The sequence below is a fragment of the Camelina sativa genome, chromosome 4 (genome assembly GCF_030686135.1).
Source record: "Camelina sativa cultivar CO46 ecotype springtype chromosome 4, ASM3068613v1".
NCBI lineage: Eukaryota > Viridiplantae > Streptophyta > Magnoliopsida > Brassicales > Brassicaceae > Camelina > Camelina sativa.
The window spans coordinates 16904863-16929066 of NC_141883.1; the positions used below are offsets into that span (position 1 = coordinate 16904863).

The following is a 24204-nucleotide window of genomic DNA, read 5'->3' on the forward strand; positions in this document are numbered from 1 at the left end:
TTAGGTTTTGATAAGATGATAGCATGAGTGTAAAGAACTACAAACCCTTGATTTTTGATTTGTTTCTCACTCATAAACTCTCTAAAAGAGTAAGATACATATTTCTCTTCCATGTCTACATTATAAATGTTTTGATGGATCTCTAATTAGATATACTTTAGATTGAATCACAACATAGGTAAGTTAGATATCAAATCTTAGTTTTTTTAATATATGTTTTTGACAACAAATCTTAGTTAGATATCAAATCTTAGTTTTTTTAAATCTTGATTGGTAAATAATTTTTAAATATTGATTTTGAATTTTAGTCCATAATTATTTAGAGAACAAGTGAGTTGTTTCTTTTACAAACTAATAATATTAATTTAAATATACTAGTTTTTTTAATTACAATTATATTTAATAAGAAACTAACTAGGTACGGACCCGCACGTATGTGCGTGATTGATTTCAAAAACTATGTTTACTATAAGGTTTGTAATATATTATGTACACATAGAGTTACATTTGTAGATATAATTATTTTTTAAATCATTTACAGTTCAAACTTATATTAGTTTGGTTTCATTTAGTTTGTGATTTTTGAAATAATAAAGGTTTCAACATAAAATTAAGATTAACAAAACAACATACCCGAAAATCTAACGTTTACCGAATTAGTGATTAATCAGAATTGTATAAAACTTGTAAATTATGAAACGGATAAAACCATCAAAAAGATTAAAATTTCTCGAAACGAATGACCTAAATTGTTAAGCGGATCAAACCCGTCCCGGTAGCCATACTCCATAAGGGGTATAATATTTTTTTTTATCTATAAAAACCCATCCTTCGAAATCTTTAAGAAATAATATTAAAATATATATCAGATTTTATATTTTTTTAATATGTTAATTTTGAAATTAAGGAATCTTTAATATACTTTAGTCTTATATATCAAAAAATTTCTATATGAAAGACTGAAAATTAGGATTTACATGAGTTTAAATATTTTATAGTTTAAAATAAATTTAAGATGCCATCAAATTGTCTTTTAAAGATTTTCTAATATCTATTGTTCAAAATTAATTTCAATTTTTTTTTGGTCAAAATATTTTAAACAATAAGAAGTAATATTATATATATTTTTGAAAATATGATTTAAATAATTATTTTTTAAATCCCCTCTTATAATTTTTTATTATATTATAATACATAGGTTTTGAAAATAATTTCGAAAACATGTAGGGGATAATATTTATTAATATTTGAATAATATTTACCAATTTTAGCATTTATAGGAACAAAATTTTTTGTATATAAATAAATTGAATAGCAATGATAGTTTTATGTAATATTATAGAATATTAAGGGCAAATAATAAATTGAGCACAAAGCTCTCTGGCGACGACACATTAGCATTCTTCAAAAATGCTTCTCTTTTAATATATATGGGATATGTTCATCTTTCTAATGCTATTTTGTTGTAGTTTTTATTAGATTAAATTTAAAAATTTAATTCCAGATTAATATTATCCACTTAGACTTTTATATCTTCATGGGCCTCAGCTTCTTCTCTTAGGCTTTTCCAAAACACGAAGCCCACCTTCCCTCTCCAAATGATTCTAAGCGAACCAAGATTAGGAATAAACCCAAGATCAACATCACTGGTGGTCCGATCAGTTTCGATCGCTTTGTGTTCGTCAGCCACTTTGCTCCGCCGCGATTCTTTCCCGTGGGTCGTCTCTCTCTCTCTCCCTCTTCTTTTTCATTTTCACTCCTCCATTTTTGAGATGTAATAATGTGTGACGTTCTCCGTTAAGAGTATCTAATTTTCTAATTTTGGTTGCTTTGTTGTTAGAACTAATCCGGCGGTTTGAGTTTTTTTAATCTATGGCGGAACCACCAAAGCTTAGGGTTTTAATGGTCTCTGATTTCTTCTTCCCAAACTTTGGTGGTGTCGAGAATCATATCTATTATCTCTCTCAATGCTTGTTAAAGCTCGGTCACAAGGTCAGTGTCTTCTTAATCAATCAAAGTTCATACCTTTTTTACGTTTTTTAGCTATAGGGAAATCGAATTCTCATAAACCTGTATGCTGGTTTAGGATGTGATTAAAATTCAAGTTTCAGGCTTTATCATAATATCATCACTAGCTGTAATCAAGTAATGTAGCATATAATGTGATAGAGCTTCCAAATTTGCATTCTTCTCTTGTTTGGTGCTTTTAGTTTCTTTTATAGCGTCTGCCACAAGGTCAGTGTGAGATCATTAAGTTCAGGTCTTTTTGCGTTTTAAGTTATGGCAGAATCAAATTCTCGAAGCCCTTCTATGCTAGTTTAGGGTGTGACTAGAATTCAAGTTTCAGGCTTTATAATCAGTATCTGTAACCAAGTAATGTAGAATAGTGTGATAGGAGCTTGGGCCAAAGTTTCGTTATTCTCTCTTCTTTGGGGAATTGGTTTGAGGTATTGGTGCCTTTGTTGCAGGTGGTGGTTATGACACATGCTTATGGGAACCGTACTGGAGTTCGATATATGACTGGTGGACTCAAAGTATATTATGTACCTTGGAGACCTTTTGTTATGCAGACCACATTTCCAACAGTTTACGGAACACTTCCCATTGTAAGAACCATACTTAGACGCGAGAAAATCACGGTAGTTCATGGACATCAAGCTTTCTCTACGCTTTGTCATGAAGCTTTAATGCATGCCAGGACGATGGGCTATAAAGTTGTGTTTACAGATCATTCCTTGTATGGGTTTTCTGATGTTGGGAGTATCCACATGAACAAGGTTTTACAGTTCAGTTTAGCAGATATAGACCAGGCGATTTGTGTTTCACACACGAGCAAGGAGAATACGGTTCTAAGGTCTGGATTGTCCCCAGCAAAGGTTTTTATGATACCAAATGCTGTTGATACTGCTATGTTCAAGCCTGCTTCTGTTCGTCCCAGTACTGATATCATCACTATAGTTGTCATAAGTAGATTAGTTTATCGTAAAGGTGCGGATTTGCTTGTTGAAGTTATTCCAGAAGTATGCCGTTTATACCCCAATGTGAGTTTGAACCCCTAGCTCACATAAGTAACCAATCATACCGCCATAGCTCTTTTAGTATCCGCATTTACTTATTTTATTTTGTTTTTGAAAGGTTCGTTTTGTAGTTGGAGGGGACGGACCAAAACATGTGCGTTTAGAGGAAATGAGAGAGAAGCATTCTCTCCAAGATAGAGTTGAAATGCTGGGTGCAGTGCCACATTCTCGTGTGCGCTCTGTTTTGGTAACCGGTCATATTTTCCTGAACAGGTGTGCTGATTCTTACACTTTTTAATGTTTAAAATTCACAAAACTCGACATTAGTTTTTTTCAGTTACTGCTACTACAGTCTTGATCCTCTGACAGTTCTTTAACAGAAGCCTTCTGCATAGCTATATTGGAGGCAGCTAGTTGCGGATTATTAACTGTCAGCACTCGTGTTGGAGGTGTCCCAGAGGCGTGTAACATTTCCTAGAATACCTTCGTTGCCTTTTGGATTCATCCTCATTGTTGATAAAATCAAGTTTTCTTCACAATTTGCAGGTCCTACCAGATGACATGGTTGTACTTGCTGAACCAGATCCGGATGATATGGTACGAGCAATTGAGAAGGCAATATCAATCCTCCCAAGTATTAACCCCGAGGAGATGCACAATCGAGTGAGTTCTGCTTCAGATCAAAGACTCAGTCTATTTATTAAAGTTTAGAGTCTCTTCTAAGCCTAATTTTTATTTTTGCTTGTTGCTACTAGATGAAGAAGCTCTACAGTTGGCAAGATGTTGCCAAAAGAACCGAGATTGTGTATGACCGTGCCTTGAAATGTTCAAATAGGAATCTTCTGGAACGTCTATCTCGGTACAATATATTCTTACTCATATAGATTAATGTAAACCCCATCTCCCTCCATTTTCTTTGTTATTGATGAATATGTGATCTTTTGTAGGTTCCTCTCGTGTGGAGCTTGGGCAGGGAAGCTATTTTGTATGGTTATGATCCTCGATTACTTGCTTTGGCGGTTACTTCAGTTACTGCAGGTGATCCCTCGATTATTCATATTCTCTAGTCTTGTGTTTACAAAATGTAATTGATGTCTCCAAATTTTGCCTCAGCCTGATGAAGATATTGAGGAGTCTCCCGATATCCGTCTTTGCCATCACCGAGGCATCGAAGTATCTGATGGTCTCAAGGAAGAAGATCAAGTGAGAAATGAGTGAGTCGAGTTTCATCTCCGTCAATTTTGGCATTTTGTTGCCTGAAATTAGAAGTGAGCCCTAGATTCATTGTTTCTTAGGACATAAGTAACTCCGTAAACCAATTTATACAGTGTTCATATTTTCAGTACAAGTTCTGTCTTTTGCCAAACCGAAAATAACCATGGAAAAGGTAAATACGATGATGTAGCAGTGAGTCCATCCATATACTCGTCAGGAAAGAAAATTGATTTTGGATTACTTTGAGCATTCTAACATTACTATATATGATAAAATAACCATCATAATTTCATTATTTATAAATCATAATATTTTGTTATATGCTATACTATGCATATATAATGCATATTCTCAAATCAGATGTAGAAGAATATGGGGTATGCTTTCATTCACCAAGGCAATACAATCATATTTATACATATAAAGAAAGACGGAAAAACCTATGTCTATAACGACATGATACATACGACCCCATTAATATAAGATATGGTCTAATACTCTCCTTCTAGTTAGAGAATGAAGATTAATGAGCTCAACTTGGAAACTAAGCGATCAAAGTGTGATCACGAGTCACCTTGGTTAACAAATCTCCTAGTTGATCCACAGTTCATTCACCAAAACAATACACATATAAGAGACACGGCTGAACCTACTTTTATGACGCATGATATACATGAAGATTTACTAGATGTACTCCAAATTAGGTAATATTACCAGAATTGATAAATATTTTATTTTATTATTAGAATATTTCAGATATTTTCAAAATACTTAGTGTGCCCTTGTTTTATATTACAGAAAAAAACGTAATTACAAAAATGTTATTGTCATTTCAAACGTCACGTCAGAAATCGCTGACGTGTATTAAATAACTCAGCTATATCGCGTCACACAGGTAATGACGGCTGAGTTACAATATGTTGTGGCTGATTTATGGAAAAACATTTGAGTAAGAGCGGACGGCTGACTTAGAGCATAACTCAGCCAAGCGTTACGGCTGACTTAAAGAAATCTGGCTGAATTATGCTATAACTCAGCCGTCCTTACGGCTGAGTTTTCACCTGATGGTTGAGTTGTTAAAATTTTGGCTGAGTTATCACTACGACATGGCTAAAATAACATTTTCCGGCTGGCTGAGTTATGAACAACGTCTGACTTATGAGATGTTGTTACGGCTGAGTTATGGTTAAACACTATAACTCAGCCGTCATAAGCTGACTTATTGGATAACTCGACCATTTTACGGCTGACATAGTAGCGAAAGATTAATTACTAGAATATTATTCAGTTACGACTGACTTATTAAACGACACAGCTGAGTTATGACATTAAGTGGCTGAATTTGACAGCCATTTTTTTTTTTGCTTTTTAATTACTGTAATAGTATTCATGTTTTGGCTGAGTTATACTTTGTTTGATGGCTGATTTAATTAGGCTGATTTACATGTTCGTTTGGTGGCTGACTTGCCACTTCAGACGCATCATCCATGCCATCATTCCATGTCATCATCTTCTCCGGAAATACGAAACGTCGTTCCTTCGATTCTTGTTCTTCAACTGGTTCAAAAGTGAAAGATTTACATGTTTTCTAGCTTCTTTTTCACCTTGTTCTTTCCCTTCCTTCGATTTTTGATTTTCAACTGGTTCAAAAGTGAAAGATTTACATGTTTTCTACCTTATTTTTCATTATAACTCAGCCGTCATATGAATCTACGAACCTTTCGTTTTCCTTTAAGTATTATAACTCAGCCGTGAAGTAATATAAATCAGACGTTCAATGTCAATAATGACGTGGAATCGTTTGCTGACGTATATTTTTTTATTATTTTTAATCAAAAAAACCAAAGGATAAATTGTAATTACACCCAAATCACTAAACATATGAGCAATTTTTAAAAAAAATTTAGATATAAAAAATAAACCAAGTTTTGGACTTTGGAGTATATCTGAGTACTTTTATGCGCCCACTAATATAAGAAATAACCCAATATCAAACGTTATTTGTTCTTCTTTTCTGCCCTTTGTTCATTATTTTTTTATATTTGATCAATTTATATTTCCTATATAACAACAAATAACTGCAAATGGTAATACAGACTATATAGAGAAGTAAATTTGGAGATATCATCCATTTATATAAAAAGTCATAAAATAATTAAGATTTAGTATGTAAACAAAATAAAAAAAGATAAGATGCATGAATATTGTGTGATACATACATGTATTATATTAGCTGTCTTTGGTCTGTAACAATATTAGATAATAATTTCCTCAAAATTGACATTAGTAAGTGGACCTATATTTAAATTTTCCTATATAAGTTTAAAGCTATAAAACTATTTTTTTATTTAATACCATATACAGTTTAATATATATTATTTTATTTTTATGAGTCAGTTACACCTTTATATTGTATTGGTCTTATGTAAATCATCAATATAAAACAATGTACAAGAAATGTAGTTTACCACTTACACTTACACTTAAAAAAGGAAAAAACTGAGCCAAAAAATGGTTTTGAGAAACAACAAAAATAACACTGGGGGAAAGGCGAGGAAGACTCCAACTTCATCCAGGGGTCGTAACCGTCGCATCCGGCTTCCGGTGAGCTGTGCTTCTCAAGTTTTTAAGCTGACACAAGAGCTAGGCTTCAAGACTGACGGCGAAACTGTAGGTTGGCTCCTCCGTATTGCCGAGCCAACAATCGTGGCTGCCACGGGTCATGGTGTCAACACCACCTCGGATGACACCTCGAGTGATTGTATCCACCCATATATCAATATTCATAATACAAGTAATATGAATCAATTAAGTTTTGGTAACAATTGTACTATCGATAACTCTGTCCATTATGCGGACACAAGTGCTGTTGTAAGCCAAGCCCATCAACGAGAGAATATTACTGGTCATCATGGACTAGTATCTCCAGCCGCTACGATGAGTACTGATTATGGTTCAACTAGTTTTCCGGAGAACTCAATGCCTCAGCAGCAGCCGCAACCACTGGATGATGAGTTTGATGAGGAGGAGGAGATGGGGACGGCTGCACAAACTTATGTCAACCCCGAGAATACTATTTGGCGTTAGAGATTGTGTCTATGTCTATGTTCAACTTGATTTGGTTTTACTTTGGTTGCTATTTGCGTATGGTTTTCTTCATGTTTCTCAAGTTTAAGATGAATAATTGTTAACTAAATGTAATTTCTTTTGGGTTTAGTTCAGTTTCAAAATTTCATCTCTAGTCCATTTATTTGGAAGAGGAAACGGTAAGAGTTAATTAAGCTGAAATTTAACCAAGTAAGAGTACAAGAAAACATGGATTTGCCGACTACAAAAACAGTCACTAAACAGTCGCAAACTACTTAGTTACGACTGATTGGCGACTGAAATACGTAGTCGCTAAACAGTGCGTCGCTAAAATAATCAGTCGCCAAACAGTCGAGACGGAGCTACTAATTAGCGACTGATAATTGTGGTCGTTCTTCCCTCGCCAAACAGTCGCTAAAGTTGCGACTGAATTTGCAACGCTTTAGCGACTGATCTGGTTACTCATTTGCGACATTTTTGGTTGATGTTTTGTAGCCCTGGGCATTCGGTTATTTCGGGTTATTCGGTTTTTCAAAATTTCGGTTTTCTATAAATTCTGCCGAATTGAACCGAATAAAAATTCGGTTCGGGTTATTCGATAATCGGATTATTCGGGTCGGTTATTAAATTTAAAATCAATTCTGAAATAAACCGAATTCTTTTCTAATTCGGTTTATTCGAACCGAATTAGAACAATTTATGATAATGGACCTTCGAAAATTACATTTACAACCCAATAAATCATGGGCCCTATACAATACACGAGCCCAAATTAGATAACAAAAAAAAACAAGTCTATCAATAATTAGGGTTCATGGACTCCACGCTGCTGCTCTCTTCCAAAGCCGCCGGATCTGCGACGGTAGCATTGATGATGGCATCCGATAGTAAGATCTCCCAGTGAAGAAATATGCCCTGTCGAGATCACCTACAATTATCAAAACAAACAACATGCAATCCTTCATCTAAAACTTGAAAAATAGGAATTCAACAACAAACAAAAAATGAAAATCGAGTAGATCTGAGGACTTACCAACCGTGAGTTTGGTGATGAGGAAACTACTAACAGAGAATCCAGCGATAAACGATCAAGAAACTTCGAATCTTAACCACAGATTCGTAGTCGGAGGGAATGGATTTTTTATGACTATGGATTAGGGTGACAAGGCCAACAACGTTTCAACCCTCTCTTGAGGATGAGTGAAAAATAATATCGCGACGGAGGAAAAGAAGATACATAAAAAAGGTGGGGAAGATGAAGCTAAGAACATAGGAGAATGAGAAAAGGGAACATAGAAGGAGGAGAAAAAAAAAGAGATTAGAAAAGCTTAGAACTAGGGTTTTTTCATTTTATATGGTGCGCCTATTAACGAAGAAGAAATGGGTTTTCGTGTTTTGTTACGGCCCAAATTTTGTTAAGGCCCAAATTAATTAAAGCAGCTGCTAAATAGTAGTTTTTTAGTCGCAATTTTTAGCGACTGTCAAATTGGTCTCCAAATTAATCGCAAATTGGCGACTACACTGCGACATTATGCATCAGTCTCGAATTAGCGTCTACTAGGCGACTGTTTTATTTTAGTAGCCATTCAGTAGCAAAACAATCGTAATTCAGTCGCTTAATTTAGCGACTGTGTTTTTAGTCGCAACTTGCAGTCGACAATTCCATAATTTTTTGTAGTGTAAAGAATGTGTTTTAATTACATTGGAAAAAAATATCCAAACCAGCATGTAACAAATATTGTCCAGCACTCCGTGTATGCCTTAGAGTTTAAAGAGTGTAAAAAATAAGAAACGAGACCCAAAGAGAAGAGATCTTTAATCCTTACGAACAAATTTGAAGGTGTTGACTGTTGAGAAAGCAGACCAATTTGTCGGAGTTGCTGACATCTTCATCAATTCGGTTCAGATTAATGTGTTCTATTTTTTTTTACAACAAAAAATGAGTTCATATGAGTCATTTTTAAGTGGAAAAGTTTTTACAAACAGAACATGGTGCAGAGATGTACGCGTTTGACGTGCCAAATAATCCGCATTTACATTTGCATCTTGAAAAGTTAGATCAAAAAAAAAAAAAAAACTCATTCTTATCAATTTTGATGTCGTCTAAATATATCGAAAACGCCAGCCAGTCTAAAAGAGAAGATACCGTCATCACCAAGAGATCAGTGTGTTCTAAATATCTTTTTTAAACTAAACTTTGATGCTATGATATTAAAAATGTTAAAAAAACGTAGCATCTCGTATATATTAAAATTCTACTTTTGATATTACAAAAAATTTGAAAACGATTAGTGAAAAACCATTGTTGAAACTTGAAATAGCTATAAGATAAAAGTTTTAAAAATTCATCGCTAAGTTTTAAAAATTCATCGCTAACACATCCCAAGAAATCTAAAACCCATACCCAAAAATTTGTGATATACAATGGAATTTTTTGGCTCATTCGAATAGGACCCGGAATGCAATATATTATATTTTAGAAAGAGTTACTCAGATGTTATAGAAAAGTTGGTTTATTCTTGATATGTATACATTTTTAAAAAATTGCTCAGATATTTAGTGATGTGGGTGTAATTACAATTAACAGCCTGAGTTTATTTTTTATTTTCAATTCCAAAAATATTATAAAAAGTACACATCAGCAAACGTTCCACGTCATTATTGACAATGAATGTCTGATTTATGTTATTTCACGGCTGAGTTATAATACTTAAAGGAAAACAAAAGGTCTCGTAAATTCATATGACGGCTGAGTTATAATACTTAAAGGAAAACAAAAGGTCTCGTAAATTCATATGACGGCTGAGTTATAATACTTAAGGAAAACCGAAGTGTTTCATAGGTTTATATGACGGCTGAGTTAAAATGTTTCGTGGCTGACTTATAACAAGTAATAAAAGTAAACAGCTCAATTTTACTACTTGACGGCTGAGTTATAATACTTAAGGAAAAGCGAAATATCTCTTAGATTCATATGACGGCTGAGTTATAATGTTTCCGCATCTATCTGCAAAAATCTACACCCTCTATCATCAGTGTTATATACATATTTGTGTTTCTTTACCCCTGTGACAACCCGTCCCGCGGACCCCACTAGCCCTCCGCTAGCTGCCTCAACGGACCGTCCGTGGACCCTGCTAGCCCCCCGCTAGCCGCCCTAACGAACTCCAAGCTGGCCCTGCAAATCAATTGGTGGCAGCTTGTCCTGTGGGAAGGTTGTTAAAGGGTGAGGACCAGGGTTCGAGGAACGCATGGCGCACCAATAACCTTCTGGTGGATTAGGATATCCACAGTGATGGGCCAGCTTGGGATCCGTTGGGGCATCTAGCGGGGGGCTAGCAGGGTCCACGGACGGTCTGTTGGGGCAGCTAGCAGGGGCTAGTGGGATCCGCGGGACGGGTTGTCACAACCCCATTACCGGAAACAACAATTACCAGAACTGGATCCATGAAATAAATGGAAGAAGAATGAGGAAAATTAATAAGAATGAGTGTAATTAAGAAGTGAAAAACAAGGAGAAAAACAAGGTGAAGAGGAAGGTAGAACATATGTAAATCCTTCACTATTGAACCAGTTGAAGAGCAAGAGTCGAAGGAACGACATTTCGTATTTTCGGAGAACTTGATCACATGGAATGATGACCTGGATGACGCGTCCGAAGTGGCAAGTCAGCCACCAAACGAACATGTAAATCAGCCATCAAACAAAATTATAATTCAGCCGCAACATGAATACTATCACAGTAATTAAAAAACAAAAAAATTGCTGCCAAATTCAGCTGCTCAATGTCATAACTCAACTGAAAATTTGTAACTCAGTTGTATCGTTTAATAAGTCCGTAGCCGTAACTGAATGATATTCTAGTAATTAATGTTTTTTACCAAGTCAGCCGTAAATTGGCCAAGTTTTCCGATAAGTCAGCTCAAGGTGGTTGACTTATAAAACTTCACCATAACCACACCTCATAAGTCAGCCATTGTTCTTAACTCAGCCAGATTCAGAATGTTAATTCCGCCGTGTTATAGTGATAACTCAGTCAAAATTTTGACAATTCAACCATCAGATCATAACTCAGCCGTAAGGGCGGCTGAGATATGGGATAACTCAGCCAGATTTCATTTAGTCAGCCGTAATGCTTGAATTGGTTATGCTCTAAGTCAGCTGTCCGCTCATAACTCAAATTTGTTTCCATAAATCAGCCGCAACATACTGTAACTGAGCTGCAACATACTGTAACTCAGCCGTCATTACCTCTGTAATGCATTATGGCTGAGTTATTTAATAATTTCTGACGTGGTAATGACATTTTTGTAATTACGTTTTTTCCTGTAACATAAAACAAGGACACGTTAGGTATATTGAAAATACCCAAAATATCCTAGTAATAATTTTTTTTTATATGGTTCTGGTAATATTACCTAAAATGTATGACACCTGAATATATCTCTATATTTTAAGTCATCTTGCAAATAACAAAAAAAACAAAAAATTCAAGTTGACTCTTATTTAAATTATCAATGAATGCACACAATTTTTTTTTTCCAATTATACACGCTAAAGTAAGAAAATGAGTTGTTTGAGAGTTCTCACGTACCCACACCAGTTTTTCAAACTTCTCTCTTAAATTGTCATATAATCTTAATGTTTAAACAAACCTTACTTGCTAAGAGAGAGGATTTAATGGCGGTAGCTGTTGTGGCGAAGGATAGGCTGTCATGGGGAGGACTACAGATGATGTATTTACAGTGAGGTCTGAGATGATCATTCACAATTATACTCCACGACCACACATGGCCGCGTTCTTAATTTACTTGAGTTTGGAGAATTTCTGTTCCAGAACGAGTACGAGTTTTTCTATGGCTCGTAGGGCATAGATGTCACTTATTTGACTCTAATGGTGAATGCTGAAAGACATAGATGTGTTAATGGTGAATGCTGAAAGACATAGATGTCACTTATTTGACTCTAATGTATGTATGGTATGCAATGGTGGAGTGAAGAAAATTCTACATGATATGCGAGATTGTCCTTCCATGTCCGGATTTTGGTTGCGCTTTGTTCCGATCAGAAGAGGAGTGAGTTCTTTGATCAAACCTTGTTGAAATGGTTGTATGCGAATTTGAATGGGGAGGCGACTAGGGATCGTCAATATTGGTCGATAATGTTTGTTATGGGTGTTTGGTGGGGTTGGAAGTGGTGATGTATAAATGTTTTTGGCGAAATAGGTAAATGCAGAGATAGAGATAAATTCCTGAGAGACCTGGCTCATGAGGTGGTGAATGCTACTCGGTCCTGTGAAGAAGGAAGGTTGAGGATGGGTAGAGTGGAGCGAATGATTTTTTGGAGATTCCCGAACCCCGGTTGGTTGAGGATGGGTAGAGTGGAGCCGAATACCTCCCAATAATAAGCGCAAAACCACCCCTCTCATGGTAATCCTTGACCCGCTACTGCAGGGGGTGTCTTGCATGATGAGAATGGTGATTAGAGGGGTGGTTTTGCGCTTATTATTGGGAGGTATTCGGCTCCACTAGCAGAATTGTGGAGAGTGTACTATGGTTTATGCCTGGCTTGGGAGCAGCGAGCAGCTCAAGTAGACTTGAAGATTGACTCAGAAACGGTGGGTGGGTTTCTTAAGACAATGATTAGCGAGTATCATCCGCTGTCTTTAATGGTACGGTTGTGCTATGGCTTTATCTCAGAAGACTGGAATATCCGGATTTCTCACGTATATAGGAAAGCTAATTGTCATGCCGATGGATTAGCGAACTATGTCTTTTTATTACCTTTAGGTCTTCATACTTTTGTTTCAGCTCCAGCTTTTATGATTCCTCTGTTAGGCAATGATATTCAAGGTCTCTCACGGCCTCGAAGAGTATGTTTGTAATTTTTTGAGTTTTGAATAAATCACAGGGGGGTTTCGCCGTCTGGTTCTTTACCAAAAAAACCAAACCTTACTTGGTCACAAGAAAAAAAAAAACATATTAATTCTCATGAGACAAATGACATCATAATACCAAATACTTTCGATATTTCTTTATTTATGAAACAACTAATAAACTATAAATGGTGATAAAAATATATATACATAAGTAAATTTGGATTTATCATCCGTTTCTATAAAACCTCATTAAACAATTAAGATTCAAATATGAAAACCTAAAATAAGATAAAATGCATGAACATTGTGTGATACAATGTATATCATATATTAGAGCATTATTAGCTGAGAACGGTTCACCGTTACTCAAAGAAAAAGAAAAAATAATATTTTAATATGTAACTAATAACATATTGACATGTGGAGAAATAGAGTGAGAAATGTTACTTCCCCTAGTAACTTCAGAAACGTTTCTCTCTCTTTCTCTCTTATTTTTATATTTTTTTTATTATTTTTTAATAAAAGAATTTGTGGAAGCAACCACCGGTAATGATGGTTTTAGCTGTCTTTGGTCTGTATAAGTGGACCTATTATTTTAATTTTCCTATATTAATTTAAAGCTGTAAAACTCTTTTTACATCTAATTCCAAAAAAAAATTGATTACTTATAATTATATATTTATGAGTTACTTGCACCATTATTGCTTTCCAACGTAACAGAAATTATGCACTTTTGTATTTATCTGATGTAAATCTTCTATATAATCCATGTACAAGACATCAGTTTACCACTTAGCGAAATGGATTCGAGAAACAAACAAAACAACACTGAGCGAAAGGCAAGGAGTACTCCAAAATCATCCAAGGATCGTAACCGTCGCATCCCGCTTCCCCTGAGCTATGCTTCCCAAGTTTTTCAGCTGACACAAGAGCTAGGCTTCAAGAGTGACGATGAAACCGTAGGTTGGCTCCTTCGTAATGTCGAGCCAGCCATCTTAGCCGCTAGGGGCCAGGGTGTGAACACCACCTCGATTGGTTTCATCCACTCATATCTGAATATTCGTAATCCAAGTAATATTTTTTATCGTAACGTTCGCAATATAACTGTCGATAACTCTGTCCATTGTGCGGACACAAGTGGTGTTGTTTGCCATCGCCGGATTACTAATCATGGACAAGTATTTCCTGTAAATGCAGATAGTGGAACAATTCGCTGTGAGGAACAAGTCGTTGTGCTGAACAGAGCGTTGTGCTAATCATGAAGCTGCATCAGATCACAGACGCCCGAGTTGCTGACATGGATGGGTGTGCTGACATGACAAAGCATGAGTGGATGTGATGATGTGTCAAGAAATGTTGCTGACTTGACATTAAAGATAGAGACAATCTTATACTTGGAGATATGAAGAATATTCTCTACACCAAATAAGAAAAAGATAAGCTTGAGATCAAACAGTTTCCTTATCCCTTGATACTTCGAGATTTGCCTTCTAGGGTTTCTCAAGTCGTGTATATATATTCTAGGAGTAGGCCACAATCCAATTTGAGCACTCTAGAATATTGATACGTTTGTAAACTTCGAAGCCACAAAAATAAGGCTTAGAAGGTGTGTTCTCAGTTTTCTGTGAAGTTAATCAAGGAGGTGATTAAGTGCGTAGAGAATTTTTTTTCTTTTTATTAGATCTACATTGGTGAGAGTTTAGATAGAAAAGATAGAAGATTAGTTTTCTTCTTTTATATCTACACATGTGTGTGTTTAGATAGAAAAGAGAGAGGCGTAGATTCATTCTTAGTCGGGATCAATCCTATTGGGAGGAATAAGTTGAGTAAGGGCCGAGACAAAATTGCATCATTGTTAGAGATAAATTTTGTTAATAAGATTGAATAGAAAAGCGTTGACTTGGCGCATTCCAAGTGTTAATCAATGTGTTGTGCTTCTCTATACCTTAACATTTCCGGGCGCTACAATGACTCAGTACGGTCCTTCAACTAGTTTTCCGGCGAACTTGGTACGTCCCTCAATGCCTCAGTCGCAACCATACCCGCAACCGCACCCTCGAGATTGATGATGGGCCTTTAGAGATGTTTATGAGTTCAACTTGATTTGTTTTTATTTTGGTTGTTATTTGCATTTTTGTTTCATGTTTTTCGAGTTTAAGATGAATAGTTATAACTACATTTAATTTGTTCTGGTTCAGTTCAGAGAAAGATTAATAATTATAACTACAGTTTCATCTCGAGTCCATCAATAATTCAATATTAACATTTTAAAGTACATTTTAAAACTAAAAAAAAAATAAACCAATAAATTAAGTAAGTAAAATTTCTAAACGTCGTTAACCCGTTGACGTTTATGTCTCTCTCTTGTGATCATATTTGATAATCCGAAAAAACTTGGATCTGGTTTTTATTTGGTAGGCCTGGTTTGTTCTCTTTAAAATCTGATTATATCAGTGATTGAATCAGTTTTTGTTTTCCCCATTAAAAGAATTTTCGATTATGAGTTACTCATGATCTCCTATAGGCTATAGTCAAATTGCGTTACTAGGTCTTTCGCTGGCTTATGTGGACACACAATCTTCTCTCTTTTCAACTTGTGTTGAATAATTTGTTGGATGATTTGACTTTGATCAGTATTGTATAACATATATGTAAATGATCTGGTGTGTGTTGGTAGTATCATTGATCAATATGTTGAAGCTAATTGCTTGTTTTTTTTGTTTCTTGTTCATGTTTTAGTTGAAGCCTGCAGAGACGTTCGAGAAGACGCTTTTCATGTTATTGATTGAGAAATGATCAGCAAGTTAAGTTCATGGTTACTTCTTCTTGCAGAGACCTGGTAGTTCATTATCAAGTAGAGTACTCAATCTCTAGTCTTTGGCATCTATGATGAACTGATGACTGTGAGGCCAATGCTACTTGGTGGTGGAGAGGCTCGAATCATCTCTGGTATCAATTTTAAGGTTCTTCTTCACTACAGAAGCACACTTCTGCCATGTATATTAATTTGATTGTTGTTGTGCATTAATAAACAAAGTTTATACTATTAGAAGAACAAAGAAACAATCATATTTTTTTTTCTTTCCTTCTAATAACAGCTTTGATGTTTTTCTCTCTTCCTTGTACTGTATTTCATAATGTTTATCTTTGGTTTGGTTTTCGATTTGAGTAATGAAATAATTACAGTTTGGTATAAAATTTGAGTTTCTAAAGTGGTCTTGATCACTTGTTTTCGATTAGCTCATAAAATTTATGCACGGTTCAGGTTGGAATTAAATTGCATTTTGAACCATACAAGTACATCACCAAGCTCGACATTTATGTTAATTAATACGTGGAAGAAATTACCAGTTCAACAACAGTTGGGCTAAATTCTAGTTAAGTTCACTGCTCAAAACTTTAGACAAAAGAAGGCAACAGTGCATCGATGTACAAAACCTGTCACCAAATACTCTTACAAACTACAAAACAGAGTCTGCAACGGAAATCACCATTTGTTTGAATGCTTCATTGGTTGATGAAGGCGAAGCCAAGGACGACTCAATGGCCGTTAGATTTCATGTGATAATACCGGCCAATGTTCTATTAATTAACAACAACAACATCATCAAATAAGATTCGTTTCTTGGTTGCATAGTCGCAAGATTGAGTAAACCGAGAGAGAACTTATCCGTTGTAACCGGAAAATCATGTACAAACAGTTACCATAACCTCAAGTCACCGGCTAATAAGATTGAAGATGATTTGAGGTTTCGCACTGATAATCTAGGTTCTGAACCCCTTTAATCACATCCTCTTAATTCTTACCTTGCAACATACGTCATCCCTCGTGCCTTCTTCTCTGGATCTTTCACTTGTGCATACGGCATCCCTCGTCCAAAACGGAGACGGCGAGGTCAAATTGGTCAACATATGAAGTTAAGATGTTACACAAACAATATTTTTCAACATAAAAAATGACACTGGAAGATTAATCATCCTGCAACGGCACCACATTTCGGCCTGAGTGAAACGTAAGAGTATAAGGAAGGAGCCATAGTTTTGGGGCTTAAGGATTGTTTCCAGTCCATTCATAAGCTCTCCAAGAACCTGTATATCATTTTGTGATTCGACGCAAAACTAATGCAAGATAGTGTTGTTATTAACGTACGGAGAGCCAGAATTTGCCCCAAGAGAGAATAAGGTGGCACCACCACTGTGGTGAATCCAACGTCTAGCTGATACCATGGTTCCATCTCCTCCATACATTTCCTTCCCTATTAGTTTCAGTGCCACGTATGAGAAAGCTGTACAAAACAGGGTTCTACTCCCATCTATATGTAGTCCCCATCCTCCATCCTTGTTATACATGTTATTTCTTGTGCAAGTTGGGTCTTTTTCGGCGTAAGATTTTTTTACAAACAAGATTCAATATGTTTTCTTGGTATGAAACTATGAACGATGTGAAACCTGATGGTTGTGCATTTAGTTGGGAAGCGTTCACTGGAAGCCGGATGGTTCACGGCCACTTTGATATGATGGTCTTTGGATGAAGTTATCTTTTTGATGAATAAGGATGCTTGTCGTTGATTTTATTTTCCCCAATCCATTTTTCTTTATTGTTTCTTTTGTAAATAGATGTGAATTTTTTTTTCTTAGACCTGGTTTATAAGAAGATTTACATAAAAACTACAAAGCACTCCATTTCTCTTCACTTACTAATGCTAATTTTGAGGAACTTATTGATAAACGTCACTCACTACTACTTCTTTCATTTTTCAAAACTAATTTTATTATCGAATGTTTTTTTTTTAATCGATAGCAAATTACGAGAACAATTACATATGATTCTACCATGGGCAATTCTTTCCGACCCTAATAGATTCACTACTCTCCTGTGTTCCATGCTTTTGATGGTCACCTCCCTTCTCTATGCTCACCTTCATGTGTATGTAGAATCACGGCGAACGGCGATAATTACGCATCGCTAGAGATCGTCTGTAAATTTGCTTCCATTAATCTGCACAATTAATAAATCGTATTATCCGGGGCTCGAACCCTAGACCTCCTGGTGTAGAAGCATTAATGAACCTTAGACCAACCACTGTGCCAAGGGGGCTTCCACATTATCAAATGTTTCTTTGTAAATATTAATGAGTTAATTATGAGATAAACATTTATTTTGAAAAGTATTGTTTAATTAGGACTTTTTGTCCATAATTACAGATTTAGACATTTATTTTGATGCTAAAAAGACAATTTTGTCCTTAATTTTTTTCTTTTAATTTAGCAAACGACTAAACGATGTTAGTGTGATGATGATGAGATTCAGTGGAGAGTGGTGTCGATGATGAAATCCGGTGATCGTGGTGGTGGTTACGATGATCAGATTTGGTGAATGGAGATAGTGAAGTCGGTGAGATTTGTTGAACGTGATAATGGTGGTGATGATGAAATCTGATGAAAGTGATGGTGGTAAAGATGATGGGATCTGGTGAACGAGATGGTGGTGATGACGATCAGATCCGGTGAACGAGATGTTGGTGGCGAAGATGAGATCCGGTGGTCTGGTTGTGGTGGAGGAGAAGTTTTGCGTTTTGGTCGGAGAAAGGAATATTAGAAATTTTAATTTGATAATTGTTTGTGATTTGATCCCTTGGGTTCACAAGATACTATCCCTTTAGGGTTAGATTCCTTTATCAAAACCGAGATATATTGCATCCATTGAGGCCATGGTTGCCACTGGAGAAGAAGCGAGGGTTTCATCATCAAAGGGGGAGGAAGAAGAAGATATAGAAGAGGGCTAAAATTGTATTTTTGGTTTATCCAAAGATTCATAAAACCGATAGCATGGAATAAAATGCCCAATTTCAATGTTTTAGAAGAATAAAGGCCCATTTAAACAATAACCCCAATATTAATAGATGTGGAAAATATTTTTTTCTTGTACTTGATTTATAGAAGAAGATTTACTTAATGAAAATACAAAGTACAAACATTTATAAACTCCATCGACCACAAACATCTACATTACTAACTTGTGTATAAATTCTCCGAGTTGTTGAAATTTTTTTTCGTCACAAGCCCTTTAACAAATTTAAAATTCGGAAAAGTATTTTGTTTTACCCACACGTACAATTCAACGATATACAGTAAAACCTCGATAAATTAATAAGTCGAAGAAGATATTGTGGTATCTTTAGAACTAACTACACATACGAAAGCAACTATCGCGTCTAGTGTAACACCCACGAACCAAAAAGTGGATTTTTGGTAGGGGTGTCGATCAACACAGCTTGTGATGTCGATCGACACCAATTGCGGATGGGTTAATCGGTTTGATTTTAATCATCCGGTTTGCGTGGTAGATTTTGGAGAACCCTAGATTCGAGTATTAAAAAGAAAATTTGACGTCTTCCACTTCTTTTAGCCGCTTTTTCACATCTCATAGAGAAAGAAGAGAGAACAAAGTCTCTGTGAGAGTTCTTGAGGTTTTGGTGGGTTCTTTGTCTCTGTGGGGTGAGTTTCTTTCTGGAGAGTGTGGATCCAAGGCTAGGAACGTGGTGGAAAGGTTGTTGTGGTGCTAGTTCGTCGTTTAGGTACAGATCTCATTGTTTTGGCAAAAGTGAGTGCATGACCATGACTTATCTAAGCTGAGATCTTTGTTTATGTGATTTGTGTGATGTGTCGTCGTTTTCTTGTGAGTTCTTTGTGTTTTTCGTGACTCCTGAGGCTTAGATCTACTCTTGGGATCGTGTGGGATGGAAAGGAGAAGCTTGGAGGCGAGATTCAGAGGTTTTGTTGGAAGGGATTCGATGCTCGGCATCGGTGTCGGTCGACACCAATGCGAGGACGACTCGAGGACTTGGCGAGTGTCGGTCGACGCCATGTGGAGGTGTCGGTTGACACTGTTAGGGATTTGGGAATGTCGAGCAGGTGTCGGTCGACACAAGTTATGGTGTCGGTCGACATCTTCTGATGTCGGTCGACACCCTTCTGCAGCAACCGTTTATGTCATGTTGCTTTAAGCCTTTCCTGGTTTTTTTATTGTTTGTTGATTGTGTCATGAGAGATCTTATTGCTTGTGTGTATAGCCCAGTATATGGAAGGATTACCTTACTAAGTATTTATGGTAATACTTACGCCTCTCTTTTGTGTTGTGGCGCCGATAAAGGCAAAGTGTGATCGTGGAATCAAGGTTATGAAAAGGAGGACGTTCTAGAGGCTCGGTTGTTTGGTCAGTGTCATTTTTAGGATGCTAGACTGGAACTTAGTCGTCTAGAACAGATGCTAGGGTTCCTGGTTTTATGATTGGTTATGTTCTGGATTGTTGTTGGAATTGATATAATGTTACTTCTTTACTTGTCATTGATTATTGGAGTTGCTTATTTTTTATCCGTTGTTGTTTTTGATCGGAGGTAGATTGCTAGTGAGTATTTGGATATAAAAAAAAATACTGGTATTCGGAGGTTCGGAGGTTCTGTTCCAAGGAATTCGATGCTCGACATCTTGAGAAAACAACACAAAAGATATTTGATGCAATGAGAAAGTTTATAGGTAAGCTCCAACAAGAATGCAAATTCAAGAATAGTGAAACAACAATAGAGTCATATTTCACTAAATTTTATTATATATATTTATATAGTTTATATCATTACTAATTTATGATATTTATATAACCATATTTTTACATAGGTTGTAAAAAATATTATTTTATTATTTTATTAAATTGTGTCATATCATGTACAATAGAATTTTTATAAATTAATATTCGCTATAAAAAAAATACTGGTATTCAGAGGTTCGGAGGTTTTATTATAGCAAATATTAATTTATAAAAATTCTACTGTACATGATAATGAGGTTACAGTTCTGTAGGCCTTTACATTCTTCATGGCCTATCTAAATCATATAATTTAACTTTCGTTTTGGAAGTTTATTTTAGTTTTTAGAATAAGAAATAACTCAAATAAAACCAAACAGAGAGAGCGGCGATGGCATTGGCGAGACTAGGGTTTTGATTCTCGGATGATTCTTGTGGTTTCTCTGGGGGAAAGATGGGGATTTTATTTGGTTTCTTCGGCTCTATTGGAAAGGGGGAGTGCTGGTTATGGGGTTTTTTCCTTTGGTGGATCTGTCCAGATCTGGCTTCGGGATATCAGGTATCTTTGGGATGGTGATCTCTCAAGGATAACATTTAGGCGAATCTCTGATTTTTGTACCTGGTTAGGAGATCTTCAGTGTATCTGGGTTTCCATGTATTTTGGCTATTCGGACAGGGGAATGAGGTTGGGTTTTAATAGATGTGATTCTGATCCAGAGATTTTCTGGCAAGTAGAATATCGTTTGGATGTCATCGCACCAAATCGGGGGAGGTTTCTTGAAGGAAATTTTTCTTTGGTTAGGATCGGATCATCACTAATTGATTTTGATTTCCTATTTCGATTTTCTCTCTCGCATCGACTGGGTTATAAGTTGGTTTTGACAGGATTGCGAGGAATACATCATTTTCTCTGTGCTTTGTGCAGTAGTTACTTTGGTGTTCATTGTTTTCTTTCGCTTGGTTTTGCTATGTCTCAGAGTGGCCTTTTTGGGAAGGGTGTGGCTGAGTTGTCCGGGGATGGTTCACGGACACGAAGGAAGATCAAGATCTCCTACTTTGATAACTCTGCTCTCATCGTGGGATACTCTAAGACGGTTATTGGGCGGTGTTTTAACCCTCAAGTCCAAGACATGAAGTCTCTGCTGATCATGATGTCGCGAATTTGGCAGGTGGAGGGTAGAGTGGCGGGTGCTGACTTGGGTTCAGGGAAGTTCCAATTTGATTTTGATGAGGAAGGTGATACTGTGGAGGTTATGAAGATGGATCCACTTCATTTTGATTCATGGATGGTTTCTTAGGTCCGATGGACTCCTGTGGTGGATCCGGCTTATCCATCTTCTTTAAAGTTTTGGATTAGAGTATCGGATGTGCCAGTTCAGTTCTGGGCGGAACTCACATTCAGGGATATTGGTTCGGCATTGAGGGTGGTAGAAGCTGTGGATATTGATCGAGGGAGAGTGCGGGTGACCATTGATGGTCTTAAACCTCTTTGTTTTGAAACAGACATCGAGTTTTTCAATGGAGAGGTGACCATTGTCAAGCTTCATTACGAGCATTTGTATGGTTGGTGTAAGCTTTGCTTCAGCTTATGCCATGATGAAAACAACTGTCCGAGTACTAAGTTTTCATCAACTGGTGGAGCCCGTGTGGGGTCTATGGTTAGTAGCGGACAGGGGCATCTGATGAGTTACAAAGGGGCGGTTTTAGCGGATTCAAGAGGTGGAGCTGGTCCTAAAAAGGGACGACATCAGTCTTCTTTTAATGGTCCTCCAAAAGCTAGGGCTGATCAGGTGGCGGTTCCATCTTATCGGGTTAAAGGGAATTCCCATGGGGTGTCTTCGCAGGATTCTCATGGGCTACAAGAGGTGGCTAGGGAACAGTCCCGTCAGCATGCAGAACGGGTCAGGGGACCGGTGGTGAAGGAGGTGAGGTCGCAGGGGATGCTGTCCCAACCACAGAAGGTTGTCAGAAAATCTTTGTTCCGGGATGAGGGTGTTGTTGAGCGTACATTGGTGTCTCCTGCTTCGGAAGTTGCAGTGGCAGAGGAGGGCCAGATTATGGATGTTTCCGCAGGGATGGTTGGCGATGATCGTGTGTTGTCAGGGTCCGGTGACCAGGCTATCGTTTTTGAGATTGTTGCGGGTGGTTCACAGGCGGTTTCTCAGGTTGTAACCAAGTCTCAAGAGGAGGCACCTTTGGACAATCCGATGATCCCCACAGGGAATCCCATTGTTGTTGGAGGATCTGCTGATATTGGTGGTGATTCCTTTCCTGATCAGGGGTTGGATTCACAGGTTTTGTCTGTTGATGCGGGGACTCAGGGTGGTGATGGGGAGTCTGCAGAGGTTGAGCGAGATCTTGTCGAGGTTGCTGGTGTGGAGGGTAATATGGAAGAGACTGGTGGGGTGATGGAGGAGGACCCGGATACTTTTGATGACCTAGAGGAGGATATCGGTGGTGACGATGGTGATACAAGGGAGGTTGTAATGGGGGACTCCAATTCGCAGGATATCAGGTCGAGAGTGAGGAAGGGGCGAGGTACGGTGCTCCGAGGAGTAAGTACGAAGAAGCGCAATGCACAGTTGCTGCTCTCTCCAAGGCGGAGACCTCCACATGGGCCGGCTGTAGGTGAAAATGGACCTGTTCCAAAGGCCCAGGATGGGGTGAAGGGCGGGTTTGGTGGTGTCAAACCACCCAAACCAAAAACTTTTAAATGAATGTTCTAAGTTAGAATTGTAAAGGGCTGGGTAATAAGGCCTCTATAGGGAATCTTAGGGATCTCTGGAATAAACGTAAGCCAGATTTTTTATTTTTAATGGAAACCAAACAGTTTTTTTTTTTTTTGGAAAATCTGTAGGCCATTTCGGCTATAGTAATTTGAAAACAGTGGAACATGTTGGTTGTAGTGGTGGTTTGGCTTTATTTTATAATAAAGATGCTTTTAATGTTTCAATTCTAATGGAGACAAATAGATTAATTGATGTTGAAGCATGCTTTAAGGGGCATGTTATTCATTTGACTTTTCTCTATGGTGATCTTGTTCCCAAGAACCGACCCTTGGTCTGGGAAAGGTTGACAAGGATAAGTACTAGTCGGTCTACATCTTGGTTTATAATTGGGGATTTTAATGAATTAACTGGTAATTATGAAAAACGCGGGGGAGGTTACGCCCCGCTTATTCCTTTCTTGATTTTAACGACATAATTCGGGATTGTGGTTTTCTGGAATTTATAAGATCCTCCCAAGGAATCGGCACCTTCGAGTTGGTAGATAGATACACCTTGATTCTAAAGACAACGTACCCTCAAAAATAAGGATGGTGGAATGAATGGTCGCACAAGAGTTGCGGAAAGACTCTTGATATACCGGTTTGATCTTTCAGCCTCACACCAAATAGATCTGATCTCTCAACCTCGCACCAAGGA

General features: G+C 37.0%; 2 protein-coding genes across 6 annotated transcripts; both read left to right on the plus strand.

The window, feature by feature from the left end:
* The first annotated feature begins 1559 nt into the window (after positions 1-1559).
* Positions 1560-4472, plus strand: LOC104780360 (phosphatidylinositol N-acetylglucosaminyltransferase subunit A). Of its 5 annotated transcripts, none has more exons than XR_015596783.1 (9): positions 1560-1714; positions 1841-1992; positions 2469-3041; positions 3136-3290; positions 3398-3479; positions 3564-3680; positions 3773-3876; positions 3965-4055; positions 4131-4472. XR_015596783.1 is itself a non-coding variant. In XM_010504858.3 (9 exons), the coding sequence occupies exons 2-9, from the start codon at positions 1873-1875 to the stop codon at positions 4233-4235; spliced, it is 1356 nt and encodes a 451-aa protein (XP_010503160.2). In that variant the 5' UTR covers positions 1560-1714; positions 1841-1872; the 3' UTR covers positions 4236-4472. The 5 variants fall into 5 exon arrangements, 3 of the variants coding, with proteins under 3 accessions (XP_010503160.2, XP_087366371.1, XP_010503161.2); XM_010504858.3 differs by having other exon boundaries at positions 3387-3477; XR_015596784.1 differs by having other exon boundaries at positions 1649-1718.
* Positions 4473-6696: 2224 nt separating this feature from the next.
* On the plus strand, positions 6697-7482 carry LOC104780362 (transcription factor TCP16-like). The gene has a single exon (XM_010504860.3). It carries the CDS (start codon positions 6744-6746, stop codon positions 7317-7319), a length of 576 nt encoding a protein of 191 aa, XP_010503162.2. The 5' UTR covers positions 6697-6743; the 3' UTR covers positions 7320-7482.
* Positions 7483-24204: the final 16722 nt, after the last annotated feature.

Excerpts from the sequence above, each read along its gene's own strand:
- LOC104780360 (XM_010504858.3), top strand. The coding sequence starts at position 1,873 with ATGGCGGAACCACCAAAGCTTAGGGTTTTAATGGTCTCTGATTTCTTC. Across the intron at positions 3,042-3,135 it reads TATGCCGTTTATACCCCAAT|GTTCGTTTTGTAGTTGGAGG; the intron begins GTGAGTTTGAAC and ends TGTTTTTGAAAG. Across the intron at positions 4,056-4,130 it reads GGTTACTTCAGTTACTGCAG|CCTGATGAAGATATTGAGGA; the intron begins GTGATCCCTCGA and ends ATTTTGCCTCAG.
- LOC104780362 (XM_010504860.3), top strand. The coding sequence starts at position 6,744 with ATGGTTTTGAGAAACAACAAAAATAACACTGGGGGAAAGGCGAGGAAG.